This window comes from Acomys minous (genome assembly GCF_964271855.1).
Source record: "Acomys minous genome assembly, chromosome: 14".
NCBI lineage: Eukaryota > Metazoa > Chordata > Mammalia > Rodentia > Muridae > Acomys > Acomys minous.
Window position 1 is genome coordinate 87,978,047 of NC_140496.1, and position 19,169 is coordinate 87,997,215.

Below are 19,169 nucleotides of genomic sequence, written 5' to 3' on the forward strand. Positions count from 1 at the left end.
CAGCATGGTACTGGTATAGAAATAGGCCAGTTGACCAATGGAATCACCTGAGGACCCAGATATACACCCACACACATATGGCCATTTGATTTTTGACAAAGAAGCCAAAATGATACAATGGAAAAAAGAAAGCATCTTCAACAAATGATGCTGGTCCAACTGGATGTTTACATGTAAAAAAATGCAAACAGATCCATATTTATCACCCTGCACAAAACTAAAGTCCAAGTGGATTAAAGACCTCAACATAAAACTAGACACACTAAATCTGTTAGAAGAAGAAGTGGGTAAGACCCTAGAACTCATTGGCACAGGAGACAAATTCCTGAACAGAACACCAACAGCTCAGGCTCTAAGATCATGTAGGAGTCTTAGAATGATAAAAGCAACCCTAACAGAGAGAATAGTACACAGGAAAAGCAGCTTAAGTCCGTGACAGGAAAAGAGGCCAGCGTCTCCTTGCTCAGGAAAGGCAGTGCGGACCCTGGAGAGGCTATTTCTGGCGTAAGTCTGTGTCTGCATAGCTTTTACAGAGCCCTGTATGCCAGGCATCTCAAAGGTCTCCTGGATGAGACCTTATGTATTTCAAGTTGATGATCTCAATGTGTTAATTTGGCTGCTTCAGAAACATGCTATAACTAGAGTGTGGCATTCCATGAGACATACTACACAGGGTTGTTGTGATAATTTTACCATAATATCAAAACGTGTTCAGAATAGATTTGGGGACTGCTTTAACTGCCATGGAACATGACACAGTAACAACAGAGAAGGAATAGCGCTAAGTCCCTGGGACAGAGGCTAACCAACTAGGAAGAGCTTATTCTGTCTCCAACCTTTACACTGCATTAAAATCACTTACAGTGGATTCCTGCTAAAGCACACAAGAGAATAAAGAGACATGTTTATCCCATAACAAAGGTTTTTAGTTTGTTTTTATTGTTGTTGTTGTGTTGTTTTTGTTTTTGCAACAAATAGGTGATTTAGTTTATATTAAGAGATGGATAAATTATATTTTTTAAAAGTGACAATAGAAACTATTGCTATAAAAATTCCTTTGTCTCTCCCCCCCTAATTTTAAAAAATAAAGGATGTTGAAGAAATTTGGGATGATTTCTGTAACACTGACCTCTCTTTCCAGTTTGCAGCTCACCTTGTGAAGATGAAATATCCAAGAGTCTGCATTCTGGATGGTGGCATTAATAAGATCAAGCCAACAGGACTCCTTACTGTCCCATCTCCCCAGATATAAAGGACAAAGTGCATGGCTGACAAGCCAGAGTGGCATCGCCCTCTGAGGCATTGAGACACAAATGGACATCCAGACTACAGGATTGCAAAGTTTTGTCATGAGATACTTTGTAAATCTTGTTACTCAAATGTTCACCTATCTAGGCAAGAAACTTAACTATTCATGTATTGCTAAAATAATTGTCTTAATAGTGAAATCTTACGTAATTTTTTCTACACTGCCATATAGGCCAGAGGAATTCAGCTGACAGGGCATATTTATGGCTTAGTGGTTAAGAGCACTGCCTGCTCTTCCAAAGGTCCTAAGTTCAATTCCCAGCAACCACATGGTGGCTCACAACCATCTATAATGTGATCTGATGCCCTCTTCTGGCCTGCAGGTGTACATGGAGGCAGAACAGTGTATGCATAATAATAAATAAATAAATCTTAAAAAAAAAAAAAGAATTCAAGGTGCTCTGAGAAAGCTGCTGTCTCTTGCACTGAGCAGACTGTCCTACCAAAGGTGTTTAGAAAATATGATATATTTCACTGCCTCTTCATGACAGCAGAAATTAGAAAGCTATTCCCAGTGAATGTGGCCTTTGATAACTCACAAACAAGGGGTGTGTGTCCATTGTGAAAAGTGGTAGCAGCACTCTCAAAGAAGGGGATTTCAGAAGCCAGCCATATTTGGTAGCATATCTGTCCACTTCCTGTAGCAGGAAACTCAAAAGAATGACTCCAACAGCTTTTCTGGTCTAATACATTCAAGCCTACACAGGCAGAGACCACTGTCTTACCTTTACAATGATACCAAGTCGGCATCTTCTATTGCTTTACCATACAAGTTTTCTTCTTGTGGAAAAAAAAAAACCCTCCCTAGACTGTGGCAGCACACCCAGTCCCAGCCAGGTGATACCCCAGCGCTGAGATGGGAAATGGACACAGCCCCTTCCCTAACCAGAAGCTCGCTGCATTCACAAAGGAAATCAGTTTCCTTAAAGGAGTCTCACTGGGGATGTATGCACCCTAAAGGTCCAGCCCGTGGCCAGCAGTTGATGGCCAACACCACACGAATGCAAGTGTGGTTTTGTCTGATATTGCTTTGCTTGTGTAATTTCTTAACCTTCTCTTTTCTTTTTTGTTATTGTTTCTGATTTTGTGTTTTTATTGGTTTCATTTCTGTGTGTGTGTATTTGTGTATTTCTTTGTGCTATTTTTGCTTGATTTGTTTTCTAGTTTTTTATTCTAAATAAAGAAAAAAGAAGGCATGGAGTTGGAAGGGTGGGGAAGATCTTGGAAAGAATAAGGTAAGGGAAACTGGTCAGAATATGTTGAATGAAAAAAATATTTTCAGTGTAAAAAAAAAAGTTCTTCAGTCGCCATCATTCTGTCTTAAATCTGGGAGGAAAGAAATGAAAGAGGGAAGGCAAGATGGAAGGCAGAAAAAGAGGGAACTAAGGAAGAAACATGAATGGGGAAAGGGAAGACAAGGTGTTTCTTTCCCTTCAGAGACGCAGACGGGACGCTGGCACGTTCCTTCTGCTGCTGTCACCGCTGCAGTGGCCAGCCTGTGTGCATGTCGGCACCCAGGGAATGACAAGGAAAGTGAGATTACAGCCTCTGGCTAGGAGCCACTGCCCCAGCTCAGAACCCCTGACTAGGGTGTGGGAGGAAGAAAGTATGTACTGAGAGCCAGCCAGCAGCCTCTGTCCCTGCCACATTATTTGAACAATTAAGTCCTGAGCTTTACCGAATCTGAGAGAGCAGAACTGCATATACCACAAATATAGAATCAGAAAAACTAAGACATTTCATCATTTGTAAGGACATTTTTTTTCAGAGTCTTGAAATGGGAATGTGTCATGTAATTAGTGAAATATGCCCTTTGACTAGTTTCAATTTTGTTTAAAAATGTTCCATAACTTCTATTCTTAGGTGTGAAAACTTTTTGCTCTGAACATTTGCACAAGAACCTCAAGTTCCTGGGCTGTGAGTTCATTCTGTCACTGTTGCAGTTTTTATTTACGTCTGTTTTTAATTTTGTGAGTGTGTGAGGGCAGGTACCTGTACATGTGGCGTTATCTACTTATTCCCTACATTTGTTGCTACTTTTGTTTGTGGCTGTGACTCGATTCACTCCCCAGTCAGCCAGCGAGCTCTGGGGTCCTCCTGTACCCAACCCCAGCACTAGGATCACAGACACACCACCATCATGCCCAGCTAGTTAGTTGGATTCTGGGGATCTGAACTCAGATCCTCATACTTGAAAGGCGGTACACTGTACACACTGAGCCACATCCACATCCTCAGCTTCCGTCTACCTTTAATCAAAATATACTTTGAAAACCATAAAAATTACCTTTTTATTGTATGCGATTCAGTGGTTTTTCATTATATTTGTAAAGTTGTACGGTAGTTACTAGTAAGTGTCTAATACCAGAAAACTTTCATCAACCAAAACCAGAATCTTGTATTTATTTAAAGCCATTTTTCTATTAACCTCTACCTGATCTTTGATTTAATGTTTGCCTGAGGGAAGAAAGGGACCTAATGTAAATTTTGCATGAAGATATCCAGGTCAATTAAATTATACTTGGTCATTCACCAAGTATCTTTAGAATATCTACCATGTAAAATACCAATGTGACCAATAACTATCATTTTGTGATCCTTACATAGTTCATAAAGACAAATAAACAAGATTAGAAAAAGTGATCAAGATTCTCTAACACCAGTTTGTGACCCATGTGTACCTTGTTGATGGTTTTCTCCAGGTGTGGGTGGTTTAACTGTCTCCATAGTAACACTGCAACCCAGACAGTTGACTTGGTAGAGTTGTTCCGGGCCTAGCCTTTGTCTTCCTGATGAGGTCAAGGAAAGGGGAATGGAGTGGTCTAGGTTTGACTTGGGAGCGGATGAAGACGTGAGTGTTGACAAGAGAACTGTAAGAAGAAAGCAGTAGCCCACCTCTATCAGGATCTTTTGTGTAATTTTTCCTAAAACATGACGTATTTAGGCTTGTTCTGGGAGATGGGGAAATGTTTTAACATAATTTTGAGTAATATTTACTATTCTCAATTATAACACTCAGGGCATGTGATGGCTACTACTGTAAACTTGCCAGGATCCACACTCATCTGGGAGACATACCTCTAGGCACATCCATGGGGGAGTTTCCCTAAGTAAAGCTATGAGGTTCTACTCAGCTCTAAAATTTAATAATTTGATAAGTTATAACCAATAACCTCCAACATGGTGAGCTAAATGAGTTCCATCCATTTTCCAAAACACAGATATGACATCATATTTTTAATATATAAATATCTAATCTTTAAGGTTGACAAAAGAAATGCCTTGGTCAGAAATGAAAACAAGCTCTTGAGTCACCCAGGTGCAGCCTAGGCTTGGCATGCAAGTCAGATGCGGTCTGGTCCCACCCTTCTCTGTACTACTACTTGTCTTTCCTGTCAAGATGCCTGACGAACAGGCCAAGACCTTTGCCTTTCAGGCAGAAATTTCTCGTCTCTTATCCCTCATCATCAATACTTTCTATGCAAACAAGGAAATTTTCTTACAAGAATTGCTCTATAATGCTTCTTATGCATTGGACAAGATTCACTATGAAAACCTCACAGACCCAAGTAAGACAGTGTTAAAGCTGGAAATTGACATCATCCCCAACCCTCAGGAGCGCATGCTGACTTTGGAGGACCCATACATTGGCACATACCAGGCTGACCTCATAAATAATTTAGGAACCACTGCTAAGTCTGGCACAGAAGCATTCCTGGCAGCTCTCTAGGCTGATGTGACATCTCCATGGTTGGGCAGTTTGATGTTGGATTCTATTTGGCCTATCTAGTTGTGATCACAAGCACAAGGATGATGAGCAGTATCTCTGGGTGTCCTCTGCTGGCGGCTCCTTCAGAGTTCATTCACACCATGGTGAGCCTATTGGCCAGGATACCAAGGTGATCCTTCACCTCAAAAAAAGAGCAGTGGAGTAGATCGTAAAGACACTGGAACTTTAAGACAGCTCTATAATGGGGTAATCCATGGTGGAGACCCTGTAGCAGAGGCTGAGGCAAACAAAAATGACAAAAATATCAAGGACCTGGTGGTGCTGCTGTTTGAAACTGCTGTGTTCTCTTCTTGGTTTTTACTTAAAGATCCCCAAGCCCACTCCAATTGCATCTACTACATGATCAAACTAGGCCTGGGCATTGCTGAAGATGCAATGACAGCAAAGGAGCCCAGTGCTCCTGTTCCTCCTCCTCCTACTTGAGGGTGATGAGGATGCCTCTTGCATGGAAAAAGTGGATTAGAGACTCCCTGGGAAGCCTATGTCCTCTGCATAGTTCTCCTGTGGTCCCCCACATCCTTGCCTGGCCCTGACCCACCTGTCTCTGCTCCTGTCTAGAGTATCTCATCTAGCTTGCCATTGTGCCTCCCTCCCAAAGAATAGCAAGGTTGGGAGCTTGCTATTTTGTTTTATTTTATACTGAAATCAAAAGTATGCAAAATAAAGAAGATGCATTTTTATACAGAAAAAAAAAATCAATACAAAAGAACCAGAGGGAGCACTAAGAGGTCCGTGGCATAGCAGGTACCAATGGAGAAGACAGTAATGGAGGTGTGGCCCTCACACAAGGACACAAAGCATAACCTGGAAGGAAGTTCATGTTAAGATGTTATAAAGTGACAACCTCATAGAATTTTTCTCCATGCACTGATTAGAAAGAACTGTCCGCCAAAGAGAGAAGCTAGAAAAGGAGTTGACATTGAGATTCTCCGAGTGGGGAGATGAGCCAGGGTATACAGATGGCTTTAGAACAGGGATGACAGTTCCCAACCTCTCTATGACCTATCTCTTTTCTTCTCCCAAATAATGATAAAATGACACCTCTTTGGACATTTGTACTGGGTGTTCTCCAACATCTGCAGAGGAGCTTCTACAGTTGTCTCGTGCACTGGAACTCACTAAGCCTAGGAGACTACTGCATTGCTACCACAGGGGTGTCTGTGTGCTTCTGTCTGTCGCGAGCAGCAATCCCACAGCTATGTATGCTGCCTCTGAAGTCACCTATCAGTACTCAAACTTGTCACTTTTCTTGATAAATCTGAGTGTAGAGGAGAAACAAGAGGATACTTACATATTTCTGTTTGGGTATTCAATCTGAAGACCAAGTGTCCTTTACGAGCACTTGGGATTTGTGGGGGAAAGTCGTAACCTTTGCCTGTCTCCTGCTTGACATTGCAAAGCATATGCAGTTGGTCATCCACCACCTTCAGATTGTGTATAATGCAGGTTTGTTACATATTTTCGAAATAGCGCATGTGGTGAACTGTGTAAAGTTAAATTTTTTTATGTTCCTAAGTATCTTCCTTGCTAAAGCCTTATGATATTGGACCTTATCAAATGTTGGGTTCTGTTAGTAGACCACAGTAGCTCCTACTGTGACAGTCAGGCCTAACGTCTCCTCCTGGATTAACTGCTTAATTTCTCATCCCTTTCAGACAGCATTTTTTTTTAGCTGACACTATCTATAGCATTTTAATAATCCTGTTCTGTTCTAATATGCACCTTTTCAACAAACAGCATGGCTGAGTGCCAGGCACTGTGCTGCCAGATTTCTAGAACGTGCACATTAATCTTCTGGGTGGTGGAATTAAGACATTGCCCTATCTTGGCTTAAAACTGGTGTTGGAACTACAACAAATGCATTTAAAGCATTAGGTCAGGTTCTAAATATTGCTTCTGACACATAAAGGAGTCAGCATTTGAAAATATTACTATATGGATATAGCTTTCTTTAAAAAGACAGAGTATAGACTACTAGCCTTTTAAGAATCAAATTAGAGTGACCACCATATAAAATCCAAAACTAATGATGCAAAAGTGACAATGTTCTTGTTAAATCTGAATATCCTTTTGCCTGTTTTTCTCCATTATATCAACATACATCTCAGTCCCTTGGGGAAGAATAACAGTAACTTAAGTTCTCCATTGTCCTGGCACTGGGTACTGGTAGCTGAAGATACCTGTGCCAGTCTCTCCCAGCTCCCTTGCTAGGGAATCTCACACTGGAGCCCATAATCAGCCACGTCATGTGGATTCATCTCACACTGGAGCCCATAATCAGCCACGTCATGTGGATTCATACCATGGAGATGGACATCTGTCACAACCTGGGGCTTTCTTGTTTTTCGAGAACTACTCAGTAACAGTTACCAGCACACCATTGATCTCAACCATATCATCTATAAATTCTAAATCATGAAGTAAAAACAGAAGGGAATTTAAAAGATTATGTGAGCCCAAACGTCACTGTTGAAAGCAATGAAAGGATCATGATGGAGCTCATAAGAGTGTATCAAAAGTTGTTCTGCCTCCCTAGATCCTAGCCTAGCTTGTGTTCACCATATACTTGCAGAAAAAGGAAATGACACCATTTCAATCCACTATATATTTCTTTCAGATCAACTTAGGCCCAGTATCAATGTTATATATTGTGTTGGGTACAAATTGAAGCACTGAAACTTGATCTGACTCCTCACTCTGACATGGAAATGTCACTCATCACCGGAGAGAAGGGTACCCATGTCGCTCCCTGTGTACATAATTAAAGTAGAAATGTGTAAAACAAAACACATGTGTGGAATGTAACTGATATGCCAGTCTAAGAGGAGATTTGCTGTTCCCAGGGCCTCTGGCTTCAACCTTAAGACAGCATTGCCCAGAGAACTGTCAACGGAAGAAGCAGTCGGTCCAGAACCAAAGTTGGCCCTTAATCATTCTTTCTGTCCTGCCCATGATCCAGTCTCAGGATTTATGTCATTCAGGCAGACACAAATCAGTGGCACAACTTTGATCACTTTCCCCCTGGCAGACTGCCTTGCCAGGCCACAGAGGAAAAGTATGCAGGCAGGCCTGATGAGACTTGATAGGCTGGGGTCAGTCGGTAGGGGAGAAGGGCTCCCCCTCTCTGAGGACTAAGGGAAGGGGATGGGGGGCCAGGAGGGAAGGGGGGAGGCGCCCAAGGAGAGGGACTACAATTAGCATGTAATGTGAGTAAATTTTAAAAAAAAAAGTGGCACAAGAGGAGTTCTTTCAGAGTAGTCAGGAAAATATCAAATGTCCCTCCCTCTTTTCCTTTAAATTCATTAATAAGAATTCCAAGCAGATGTGGCCGCACAGCATCCCAGGTGACAGAGGGACAGAACTAGTTCAGACTGAAATTTATATGCAAGTATTTGTCATGACCTTCCAAAGACAAAAAATTTGGAAGCTCCTATTTGGTAGTTAACACTTTACAAAACCAATGGACATTTCCAAATGTATTTACTTGTAAAACTCAAGTGTATGTAAATGATCTATAAAGAAGGTGGTTTGGGTAAGCCCATTTATCTCATGACAAATCTGGACCTGTTGTCTTATCTGAGTAGCCACTCTGACGGTTCCATCTGACTTAGTAAGCAACTGAAGCCATCCCATCAGACAGCGCCAGCTTCACGCAGAAGCTGCTTTCTATAAATAATCATGCACATGACCTTCTGAAATGGATTTAAATTTGTTCCTCTTGATTAAGTGAAACAATATCAAAATGCACATTAAAGTTAATTGCCAGCCAAATTCTGTACAATCAAAAAGGAATGAATTAATGAGGGTATTAATTGATGTAATAATTTAGCCCCTTTTTAAATTACATTAATTTATTGTATGGGGGTTGGCAGCAAATGTGTCACCGTGGGCATGTGGATGTCAGAGGGCACCTTAGGTCCCAGGGATCCAACTCAAGTTGTCAGGCTTGGCAGCGAGGAGTATCTTTGTCCACTGAGACATCTATTTAGTGCTCTTATTAGCTGAACTTTTCTTTACAAAAATGAAAAGGGAGGCCACTAGGCATTTATTATAAACCTGGTTGAATTTTTATAACCATGTAATTAACACTGGAGGTATACTTTATTGCCACCTAAAACAAAAAAGAATTTTAAAGATCTGAACAAAAGGCTAAATTAAACATATCTCATACATATTATTTGAGGGGTGTGAAAATAGAAAAATGTAAAAGGGACCCTCCTCCTGACCCATCTTGGCTCCAAGTCTTGACACCTGTATTACTCTCTGGGATCATCTGCAAATTCAGGTTCACTCCTGAGGCCACAGCCCCTAGATTGCATGTGTGGCTTCTGTTCACCCAGATCTAGGGAGGCTGAAATGAGGATGGACCCTGATCTGGGATTTCTGTTGGCTGGCATTTGCTTAGCCCTCATACCTGAGAGAAGGGCTGAGCTTCCTCAAGGATCTTTCATTTCAGGGCACTAGGTACCCAAAAGCCCTCTGGAATGGTGGAACGCTGTTACAGCCCTCGATGCAGGACGAGGGCTCCAGGCTTCCCGTTAGAACTGATCCTTCCAACACCTTGCCATAAGGAATGCGCTTCAGGGTCCCAATGAGATTAGACTAAGGTGAAAACTGTCACCCTTGGAAAGACAGACAGTGCATGCTTCAAAGAGAGATGCCTGCAGGGAGAGGAAGACACCCACGGAGTCTGGATTCATCTATTGACCACTGAGGTGCTCGGCTCTCCTCAGTGTCCCCAGGCAGTCTGCAGGGGTCCTCATAGCCCAGAAGTGATTGATGGTGTTTATCCAGCCCATTTCCTGGTACATGTGAAAACTCATCGAAAGCATTTTGTAAATGGAAAAATAGCATTCACATATGCTTACAATTTATGACAAACTGTAAAGCATCAAACTGTCTGACCACGTTCTAAACAAGAAATGCAGACACCCCAGATAATCACTCTTACAATGCATGTGCTTGGCCATACCCTGCAGCAAAAATCCAAGGGAAGGCTTCCTGCGTGCAGCTGTGGTTCTGCAGCACATGCTTGCTGCCGGCGTGCATGCTAAACTGATGGTTAACCAAAGTTCCTCTCAAACTACCACCAACCAGCCCGAGCCCAAGATTCCGAACTTAAAACATGCTCTTCTTACAAGGCCTGATAAAAATCTGGCCGCCTTAGGTTTTCCAATAAACATCTACGTCTTGATGACAGAGATTAACTGTTTCAAATCCACTCTATCCTCCCGTTTTATCCCCCCCCCCACCCCGACTCAAGCTCCCCCGTGCACTTCAAAGCAGCTTTGTGGTTCCCCTTGAAGAAATCAATGGGGAGCGATGAAAAGCGGCTCCCTTTATCTCCACCTGCTGAAGGTCACAGAGCACAGAGCAGGTGGGGGGAGGGGTGTGAGAATGGGACAGGGTGGCTTAGAACAGAGGCAAGGGTGAATTACACCTGAGGGGGGGGGAAGGGGGGAAGCGGGGGGGGGGGCAGAGTAGAGCATCAGCTCTGCACAAAGAGCTCCTAATCCAGAAACACTGGTGTCTATTTTAAAGGGGTAAAACACACAAGGATACAAATATATTATTAACCAGTACTTTTACCAAAGGTCTAACGTGTGATGGATGAAGTTAAAAGGCTAGTGAATGTAATCGTGTTCAAAACAACAAAACCTACCTCTGCCCTTGTCATAAGGGACAGAACTGCGTGTTGACACCACTGTCTAGCAGGCCCCTTGGGAAGTTCTTGGAATTTAGGCTGGACCCCTGATCAGAGTGGTGACGAGTGTGGATGGTGTTGACATACACGCAGATGAAGAGCGTCTGTGCCCCGAGGCTGTTCCTAATGGGACCACTTCTCCAGGGGACAGTCAAGTTACTCAATCTTCTTCAGTCTCAGTTTTCTTACCTACTGAATGGGTTATTAGTGCCTGTTTTGCAGAGTTGGTATGAGGTCTAAGGGAGAAATTGGTTGGGAGAGAAACTGTGGAAGAGTGACAAAAAAAGAAAGCTATTTTCACGCTGCAGATTAACTAGCTTCCCAGAGGAGAGCTTTTCACCTAATTATTGCCTCACCCTTAAAAGCCCTGTAAATCTCCTAACTTCTCCACGCTTTGGGTCTTTTTCCACCCATTAAGTAGGAGTGGACCGACCCAAGCAGAAACGCACAAGCTTGAAGCAGCAGGCTTGTGATGAGCCAAAAAGAAGGAAACTGGGTTCTTCCTTTCCAAAACTGGCCCCAAATCCAGGCTGCCAAGCACGGAAACACTAGCGTGGTGGGCACTGTGCAATCCTGTCTTATTCTTGCTGAACAGTTAGGAAATGGCACCTCATTGCTGAGGTTATTTACCAGATATCCTGACGACAGCTGCTGGGCTCCGGACAGCTGCGTCAGCCCGTGTGCTCTCTGTATGAAACACCCTACAGACTATTACAAAGAGCCATGCGATTCTGCCTGGGATGAGTGAGTGCTGCTGGTTCTCGCCACCTTCCTTTTGGAGATCCTGTTTTGAATCCACTTTATGGAGACGCCAGCTGAAATCTCTTTCAGTGTCTGCCTGTTGTCAGCACTTTCTCCTGCCCTGTCTCAAAGGGCTTTCTGTCCTTTACCTGCATCTGTTTCCTATGCCACAGTCAACCTTGCAACAGGCAGTAGCGATGGCAAGCCTTCCAGGACCCTCAGCCTCAGCAAAAGTCCCATCTTAATGCAAACATTAGAAAATGATTTTAGGAAAAGAACATGATTTTAGTATCACTGAGCGTAAATAAGCCTTGTACTTGCTACTTAGGCATTGCTACTAGGCATGAGTTTGTTATTTTAACTACCTAAGAATCTGTGACCTTAACCTTCTACATCACAATGGTAAAGATCCTTCCTTCCCTGGAAGGAACTGTAACAAAGAACCTAAACCAGACCAAGCCAAACAAAACAAAACAAACAAAAACCCACCAATTCCTTAAAAGAAGTTTTGTACTTGAGCTTTCAATTTTAAAACTACTATAAACACATATTATCACAAATGCTTATACTAAAAAAAAATGAGAGTTTAAATCTAGTAGGATCATTGTTTACCTATAATGCTGCTTCAGACATTTTCTTTAAAGTTTAGTACTAACGGCATCTTGCTTTCCCAATTAATAAATGATTACCTAAGAAATAGATTTCTGGATTTATTTCCTTCCTTTTCTTCTTCTTTTTTTTTTTTTTTTTTTTTTTCCTTTCAGCCCTAGCTGGCCTGGAACTTGCTATGTAAACCAGGTTGGCCTGAAACTCCCAAAGATCTGCCTGCCTCTGCTTTCCAGTCGAGGACTAAAGATGTACACCACCATGCCTGGCTTTCTAGCGTTTTGTTTATGTATTGCAATAGTCAAAAAGAGAAGCAAGCATACATTTTACATGGATAGGTGACTCTAACGCAGCAAGCAGTTGAAAAGACTATGTCCCAGCCATTAGATGGCCTGCCCTTCCTGCTGTTGTGACCCAAGACATGCAATGTAACCTGGCTAAGCCTCAGTGTCCACTTCAGTGATACTGGTTTAATGATTTAACTTCACACATTATAGTGGAGATCAGAGCAGTGGTCACTGAGAGAAGAATTAGTACACAACTCTGGTTAATACTATGACCGAGCTGCTTCTGGAGTCTCCTGCCATGGAAGTACAAAGCATGTTGAAAGTGGCAAGCAAGATGCATGTCTTGGTGTGTAGAGATGACTTCCTTTACTTGGTGTCAAAATGGGAGGATGGCTAGGAAATGCAAGGGAAGAGGAGAGGATGCCAGCGATGGCCCTGAGTGGTTAGGGAACTGATGCTGGGCAAGTCAGAGCAGCCGGAGAAGAAAGCAAGTCGGAGCACTGCAGCCGGTGGGGGAATTTCACTGAGATCTAACTAGCATTTGGAGTACAGACAGAAGCAAGAACCCCAGCCCTGAGGATGAGAGACATGAAGAGATGCCCTCAAGAGCTGCCCTGGCTGTGCAAGGGCACAGTAGCCCTCCTGCCCCATGAGCAAAGGAACCTGAGCTTACAGATGCCTGGGTGGGGGTGGGTGGGGGTGGGTGGGGGTGTAAAAGGCTCAGATTAGGCATATCTTCATGCCTCAAGGCGCAGGCCAAGGGAAGACTGGGTAAGCGGCTCACTTGGCCAGACCTGAGCAAGATCTAAACTGAAGGCACTGGAGGATTCTAAGCACAGCACGTGTAAATGTTAACTCCTTAACTCCGTCATCGTGACAGTGGACTAGAGAGCTGGCAGAAGAGGGAGGAGTGCGACTAAGAGGACAGCAAGTGGAAGCCTTGGGCTACCAGTCCTGGGTCGGGCTGTCCAGATGAGCAGTGGATCTAGAGGTCTAAGTAGAGGGGCCAAGATCTTCAGAACACGGCACCCACCACACTCAGCAGTCTCCTTAAAATGCCATGTACATGAGTGGGGACGCAGAGTGGGAAAGAGTGGAATCTGGTTGGTCCCTTGTTCTAAGCTAAGACAGGAAGCTTCAGTCACTGTGCTGTGGAGTAGGAAGAGGCAGATAGAGTCTGGTACACTCTGGACTTCAGCTGATTGGTGGAAACCCACGTGGAACTGCCAGAAGGGCCGCTGGATAAAGGCCAAAGGCTTAGAGGAGTCACCTGGGAAAGGACAAGCGCTGGGAAGGAGGGCTCGGCACCTGGGGGAAGCCGAAGCTATGGGTGGTTTGAGACTGCCTGGAGAGGACATGAGTGAAACAAGAAGCTAATGGCAAAGCCACAAGCAGCACCAATGAAGAGGCCAGGAACGAGGCCAGCGAGCTGAAGACGATAAACCAAGAAATGAGTTGCAAGAGCCTAGAGTTTAGAGCAAGGGGCTTGGAAGCAGCACACGGCAGAAACTCCAAGCCATATAAGGGATTAAGAAGAGGTTATTTTATCAACTTGAACGTCTGTCTCCTCCTCTTAGAAACTTCTTGTCTGTGGCCAGTTAGAGTCAACATCCCCCTTTTCCCTTCTCCTTCAAAAGCAGCTTCATTCCTAACTGTGCGTCTGTCTCCAACTTAATTTGTTTGAAAACCACCTCTCCAAGTAGACTGTAAGCTACAAGGATGCTGGGACTGCCTTGGTCCCTCTGCACCTTAGGTGGTACTGGCACAACAGTAGGTGCCCAGGGGTTTGGTTTTTTGTTTTGTTTTTTGTTTTGTTTTTCTGGTGGGTTTTTTGTTTGTTTGTTTGTTTGTTTGCCTTGCATCTAAAAAGCTTTTATTTCGCATTTTAAAACAATCCCTATTATGTTTATATTCATGCAAGTAATAAAACCCTATATGTTTTATTCATCTTACATCCCAATTGCAGCCCCCTCCCTGGTCTCCTTCCAATCCCGCCCTCCCTCCCTCCCTCAACAATAGAACTAGAAGCCACAGAGAAATTTAGCTTGCAGAAAGGAAGAGATTTGCACGTTTGTAGTGGGGGGGGAGGGGAAGGTGGGGGGGGAGGCGGGGAGCAAAGCTTCTGGAGCAGGATGGGAGAAAGGGCAGGAATAAGGACAAGCCAATGGGAGGAAGAAGAGGGCGGGTTCTGTGGGAGGTGACATGGGCATGGCATACACTTGGCAACTATTGTAAGGAATAAATACTAGGCTCCCACTTCTCTGTAACTTGAGGAAAGGGCGGGGGGGGGGGGGGGGGAGGTTGAAGGAAACAATGAAGTTTTGGGTTTCCTAGTTAGGAATGGGAAGAAGACTGACTAGAAAACAGGCTGTGGAGCAGGGGGAAGGGGGACTTTTGCTCTCTGGGATCCTGAGCCCCAGCTTAGCACCTGACCTGGAGTGAATGTGGAATGGAATGGAATGTTCTGCACTTGCACAATGGCAAAGCCCAGAGCAAAATTGGTAGTGGACAAAGATTAGGAGATTCAACAGTAGTCAGTAGTTTAAACAAAACTAACAGTAATGATCACATTTCTGAGTGCCCAGATAGTTCTTTGACTCTTCATAGTAGACGCTGGAAGGCTGGAAGACTCTGGAAGGTGGCGTTTAAACAACTTCAACTGTACTTGAGAAGTGCTCTGAGGCTGTTGCCTGGGACGCTGAGTTCTCCCAACAAGGCTCTTCATGAAGCCAGCTGGCTTCTCAAGGATGGAAGGTGACTTGTGGAAAGGATTCTTGTGTTGTTGACGCCATAGTTGTGTCTCCCTTTGCTTTCCATCCTATGCAGACCTAAGCCTGTCTAGCATGACCAATGAAGAAAAGGCGAGCAGAACTCATGGCTTTTAGAACGGCCAAGAAAAACGGTACCTGAGTCAGTGTTTCTATTCCTACCACACAAATCTTCTGCTCTTATTATAAGAGCTTTGTAACATGTATTTGATTCTCCTAGAATGAAATTCCAGACATTTCTTATCAACACTGATAATTAAACACACATATTGTCTTAGCAATAGTGACAGTTTATTAAAAGAAAGCAAATCATAATTAAACCATGTTTTGTGCAAACTTGTGGGACCAGTAGGTGTTGTTACATGACTGCTTCAAGCTGTTCCCATGTAGAAAGAACATGCTTGCATAGGGTGAGGGTACTCTGGAGATAATATATGAACAGTATATATATATATATATATATATATATATATATATATATATTATATTATATTATATTATATTATATTATGGGGGGATGAAAAACCCAAAAATAGAAGGTGGGGTGACCTTTGAACTGGGCCACACCTAACAGATTATCTGACATTTCTATTCACTAACGGAACAACAAAACTGCTGTTAGAGCTATGATTAGCCTGTGGTTTTCCAAAGTGAAAGAAATAGTTTCTTCCATCTGAGCCCCTCACCCCATGCAGTAGGAACCCCGAACCCTCGGCTTGCTCAGTGGCTGCTGGAAGCACCACCAGCCCTTGTTCGCCCGGAGGCCAAGCCACCTGGCATCAAAGACGCTTAGTGTCATTTCCTGCTCAGATTTCCAGGTCAGCAGAACTGAAGCCTCTGCCAGCTAGCAATATCAGATTTAAATTTTTTTTAAAAAAAATGCACTCTCCCTAGTTAAACTCAGATTTCAGATGAACAACAAATTATGAGCCTTATCATAAAAAAATAACTTGCAAATAAAAAACATCACACACTGCAATTAACCAGACCCAAAGTCGGCACACCTCAGTGAGCTTCTATACCGATAGCCGTTCTGAAGCTGTGGGCTTCACACTGAATTTTACATTTTTTGTTAAATTGGACATCGAATCTACATTCACACACACACACACACACACACACACACACACACACACACAAACACACACACAGAGTCTCCTTGGCGCACTGTTGTAGTGGGCCATGCTAAAGGCTTCCTGGCTGACAGTGAAAGCCTGCTGTCCAAGCATCAATCAAACCCATGGCTTCCACACACAATTATCCCATCAGCTTCAGCCCCAGGAAAATAAAGGAGCCACTCAAAGGCTTCTTTTCTAGATGTGGAAGTCCTGGCCAGACCCACCTCATATACAGTCTGGGCATTCTCTGGGCTTTTACCAGAGGAGATGACATTTCTGACCACCCCTTCCTGTGGTTGGCCTAGCCCCGCTCTCTGAACATGGTAATTTCTGAATGCTGGCATCTCCATTTTCTTTCCTCCGTGTTTAACCCCTGGAAACTTAAAGGCTCTTAAGTCCAAGTCATAGATATGAATTGCTTTCTTCAGCTTCTGAAGAAAGAGTTGGGGCTGGCTCTTGCAAGGGCTTCTGGGAAGCTGGCTCTGCTGCGTGTGGCTGGTGCACACACTAAACATTTTCCTCCTCTGTGGAGCTGTCTCCTCAGGGTGACAGGTCAGCCCACATGTGACTATTCTAGCTGCTGGGTATCTGGGCATTTGCTAAAACATTTTTCTAAAAATAGCTTTGATCAGTTATATTAAAATTAACATTAATATTAATATCCAAATTTACTTTGGATGGTCCTGCATTCGTTCACAGCTGGCACTATTGGTATGAAAGCCACTCAGTGGCACAGGTTCACGCCCCAGGGTATCAAGAGATCGGCCCTTATGAGACAGAGATGCCACCATTTTTGTCAATGGCTCTGTGCCTACTCCTCTGTGTCCACTGTGGCTTTGTGCCATGGCATCCTGTAAGACAAACCTTGTCTCGCTTGCTATCTTTTGTAGCTGAGTTTCCTGTGTCACTGAAGAGGAAAGTCAAGGGACAAAAAAAAAATATTTTCCAGTGCCAGCTGGTTATCATTCCCGGCAACCCTTTCACAGGAAGGAGCCTTCTGGTGTCTGTCTCTCTCAGCCGCTGGTGAGGGGTGCTGGAAAGAGGGCTCAAGGCTGCAGAGCCAAAAGGAGCCTGGTCAAATGCAAAGAACTCAGACTGCAGTGTGCAGAGAAGGCCCCCCACAGAGCCAGTCTGCTCCCCCTTGGGCTGGCAAAATGTGTGTGCCAGCCAGGTCTTCTCACAGACTGCTTTAGTTCTCCGGCCTTTAAACTAGGATCAAATGTTTCCTGTTTAGGCCAAAATACAGGGAAGGTAACAAAGGCTTCTTTGGTGTTCTGGGAGGGGAAAGCTGTTGGCATGGCTTGCCCATCTCTCTGCCGAGGGACACTGCTCCATCTTACTTGTATCTCCCCGTCCCTTCCTTCCCTTCTACAGTGTGATAGATAAACAGACCAAGCAGTATTTTCCATTTCCCCTTGAATGAGCTCTCTTATCGCCCATATCCATGTCACTGACATTTGATTCTGAACTAGTCCAACAGTGATTTTATTTAAAGACTCAGGGGGAGAGTGAGAGAGAGAGAGAGTGAGAGAGAGAGAGAGAGAGAGAGAGAGAGAGAGAGAGAGAGAGAGAGAGAGAGAGAGAGAGAATGAGAGCCAAAGAGAAACAGAGAGAGAAACAAACACAGGGACAGAGACACAGAGACAGAAAGGGGGAGGGCAGGAAGGAGGGAAACAGCGGGGAGAGAACTTTCCTTAGGAGGAAAGATAATGGAAATAAACAGACTCATGGTTGACCGTGTCCATAGGTGCCTCTCAGGAAGATGACCCAACATCATGGTCTTTTTCATTACGTGCAGGAAAATAGCGCAGGGTAGAGGTGGGGGTAACCTGAGCCCTTCACTTTGGGACACTCTGTGTGTTGGCTACTATGGTGCCCTTAACTGAAAAGATTTCTGGCCTAACACCAGTGTGGTGATGAGCTGGGTTCCCTGTCCATGCTCTCCTCATTAATTGGAACTAGTGTTTTGTTCATTTGTGATCTCGGGTAACCTGGTGCTGAGATTTACAGCATCCTCTCTTTGGGACTAATGGAATTGGCCTCAACTGATGGGCATTTCTGGTTACAGTACCCAGGCCGCACTTTACAGAAACTACTTTGGACTAGATCTTGCACTGGGAAGCTTGACTTTGTAAAGAAAGGAGTGAACTCCTATTCTAGGAGTTTCTGTGATTGCTGTCCCTTAGCCTGCTGTTTGGTAGAGGGCAGCTGGGCTCTGGAGTTACTAAGGCCTGGCTTCTGCGCCCAGCACCTCAGTTCACTGACTGGATTTGGAAAGTCATTGGTCTCTTTGGAAGTCACTTTTGGGTCTCTAAACTGGAGGCAATAATTGTTACCTTGTGAGGATTTCATCCCTTAGTTTGTACTAATTCTGGACATTTGCCAACCCTTGCCTTTCTTCAGCTTTAATCTAGTCCACCCTATATATATCTACTCTATACTCTTTGATTCTTTGCTCTATGATTTCAACTTCAACTTTGCCAATGGACAATGAACAGGCAGGATGCTTAGTGATTAGAAATAGTTTCCATATAACCCCTTAGGTTAAGAGAGAATTGGAATCCTTCCTGAATTTGTAGTAATTACGTTTCTCCAACTGTGGCAGCCAGCTCCTGACTGTATTTCCAATCCAGACCTCTCCCAATGCGCTTCCCACCTAGAGGTCCAGTTGGCATCCCAGGATACAGTAGCCAAGAAGATGCTGTCCCTCCCATAGCCTTTCCATCTAATCATCAGCAAATTGTCTGTCCAGTACACAGGCCGAAACTTAGACCTGTTCCGGGTGCATCTTCTGTACATGCACAACCAGCCAGACGATCCAGGTGGCTCAACCCTCATCAGCATCCA

At 43.9% G+C, this 19,169-nt stretch overlaps 1 protein-coding gene across 3 annotated transcripts in view; it reads left to right on the top strand.

Annotated features, from left to right (window-relative positions):
• Positions 1 to 3,951, top strand: part of TBCK (TBC1 domain containing kinase) — a 145,285-nt gene extending 141,334 nt beyond the window's left edge. For all 3 annotated transcript variants that reach the window (XM_084756861.1, XM_084756860.1, XM_084756862.1), the window contains exon 26: positions 1,142 to 3,951. In XM_084756861.1, coding sequence (XP_084612987.1) covers positions 1,142 to 1,252 — 111 coding nt within the window. In that variant the 3' untranslated portion in view covers positions 1,253 to 3,951. The remainder of the gene's footprint in view (positions 1 to 1,141) is intronic.
• Positions 3,952 to 19,169: the final 15,218 nt, after the last annotated feature.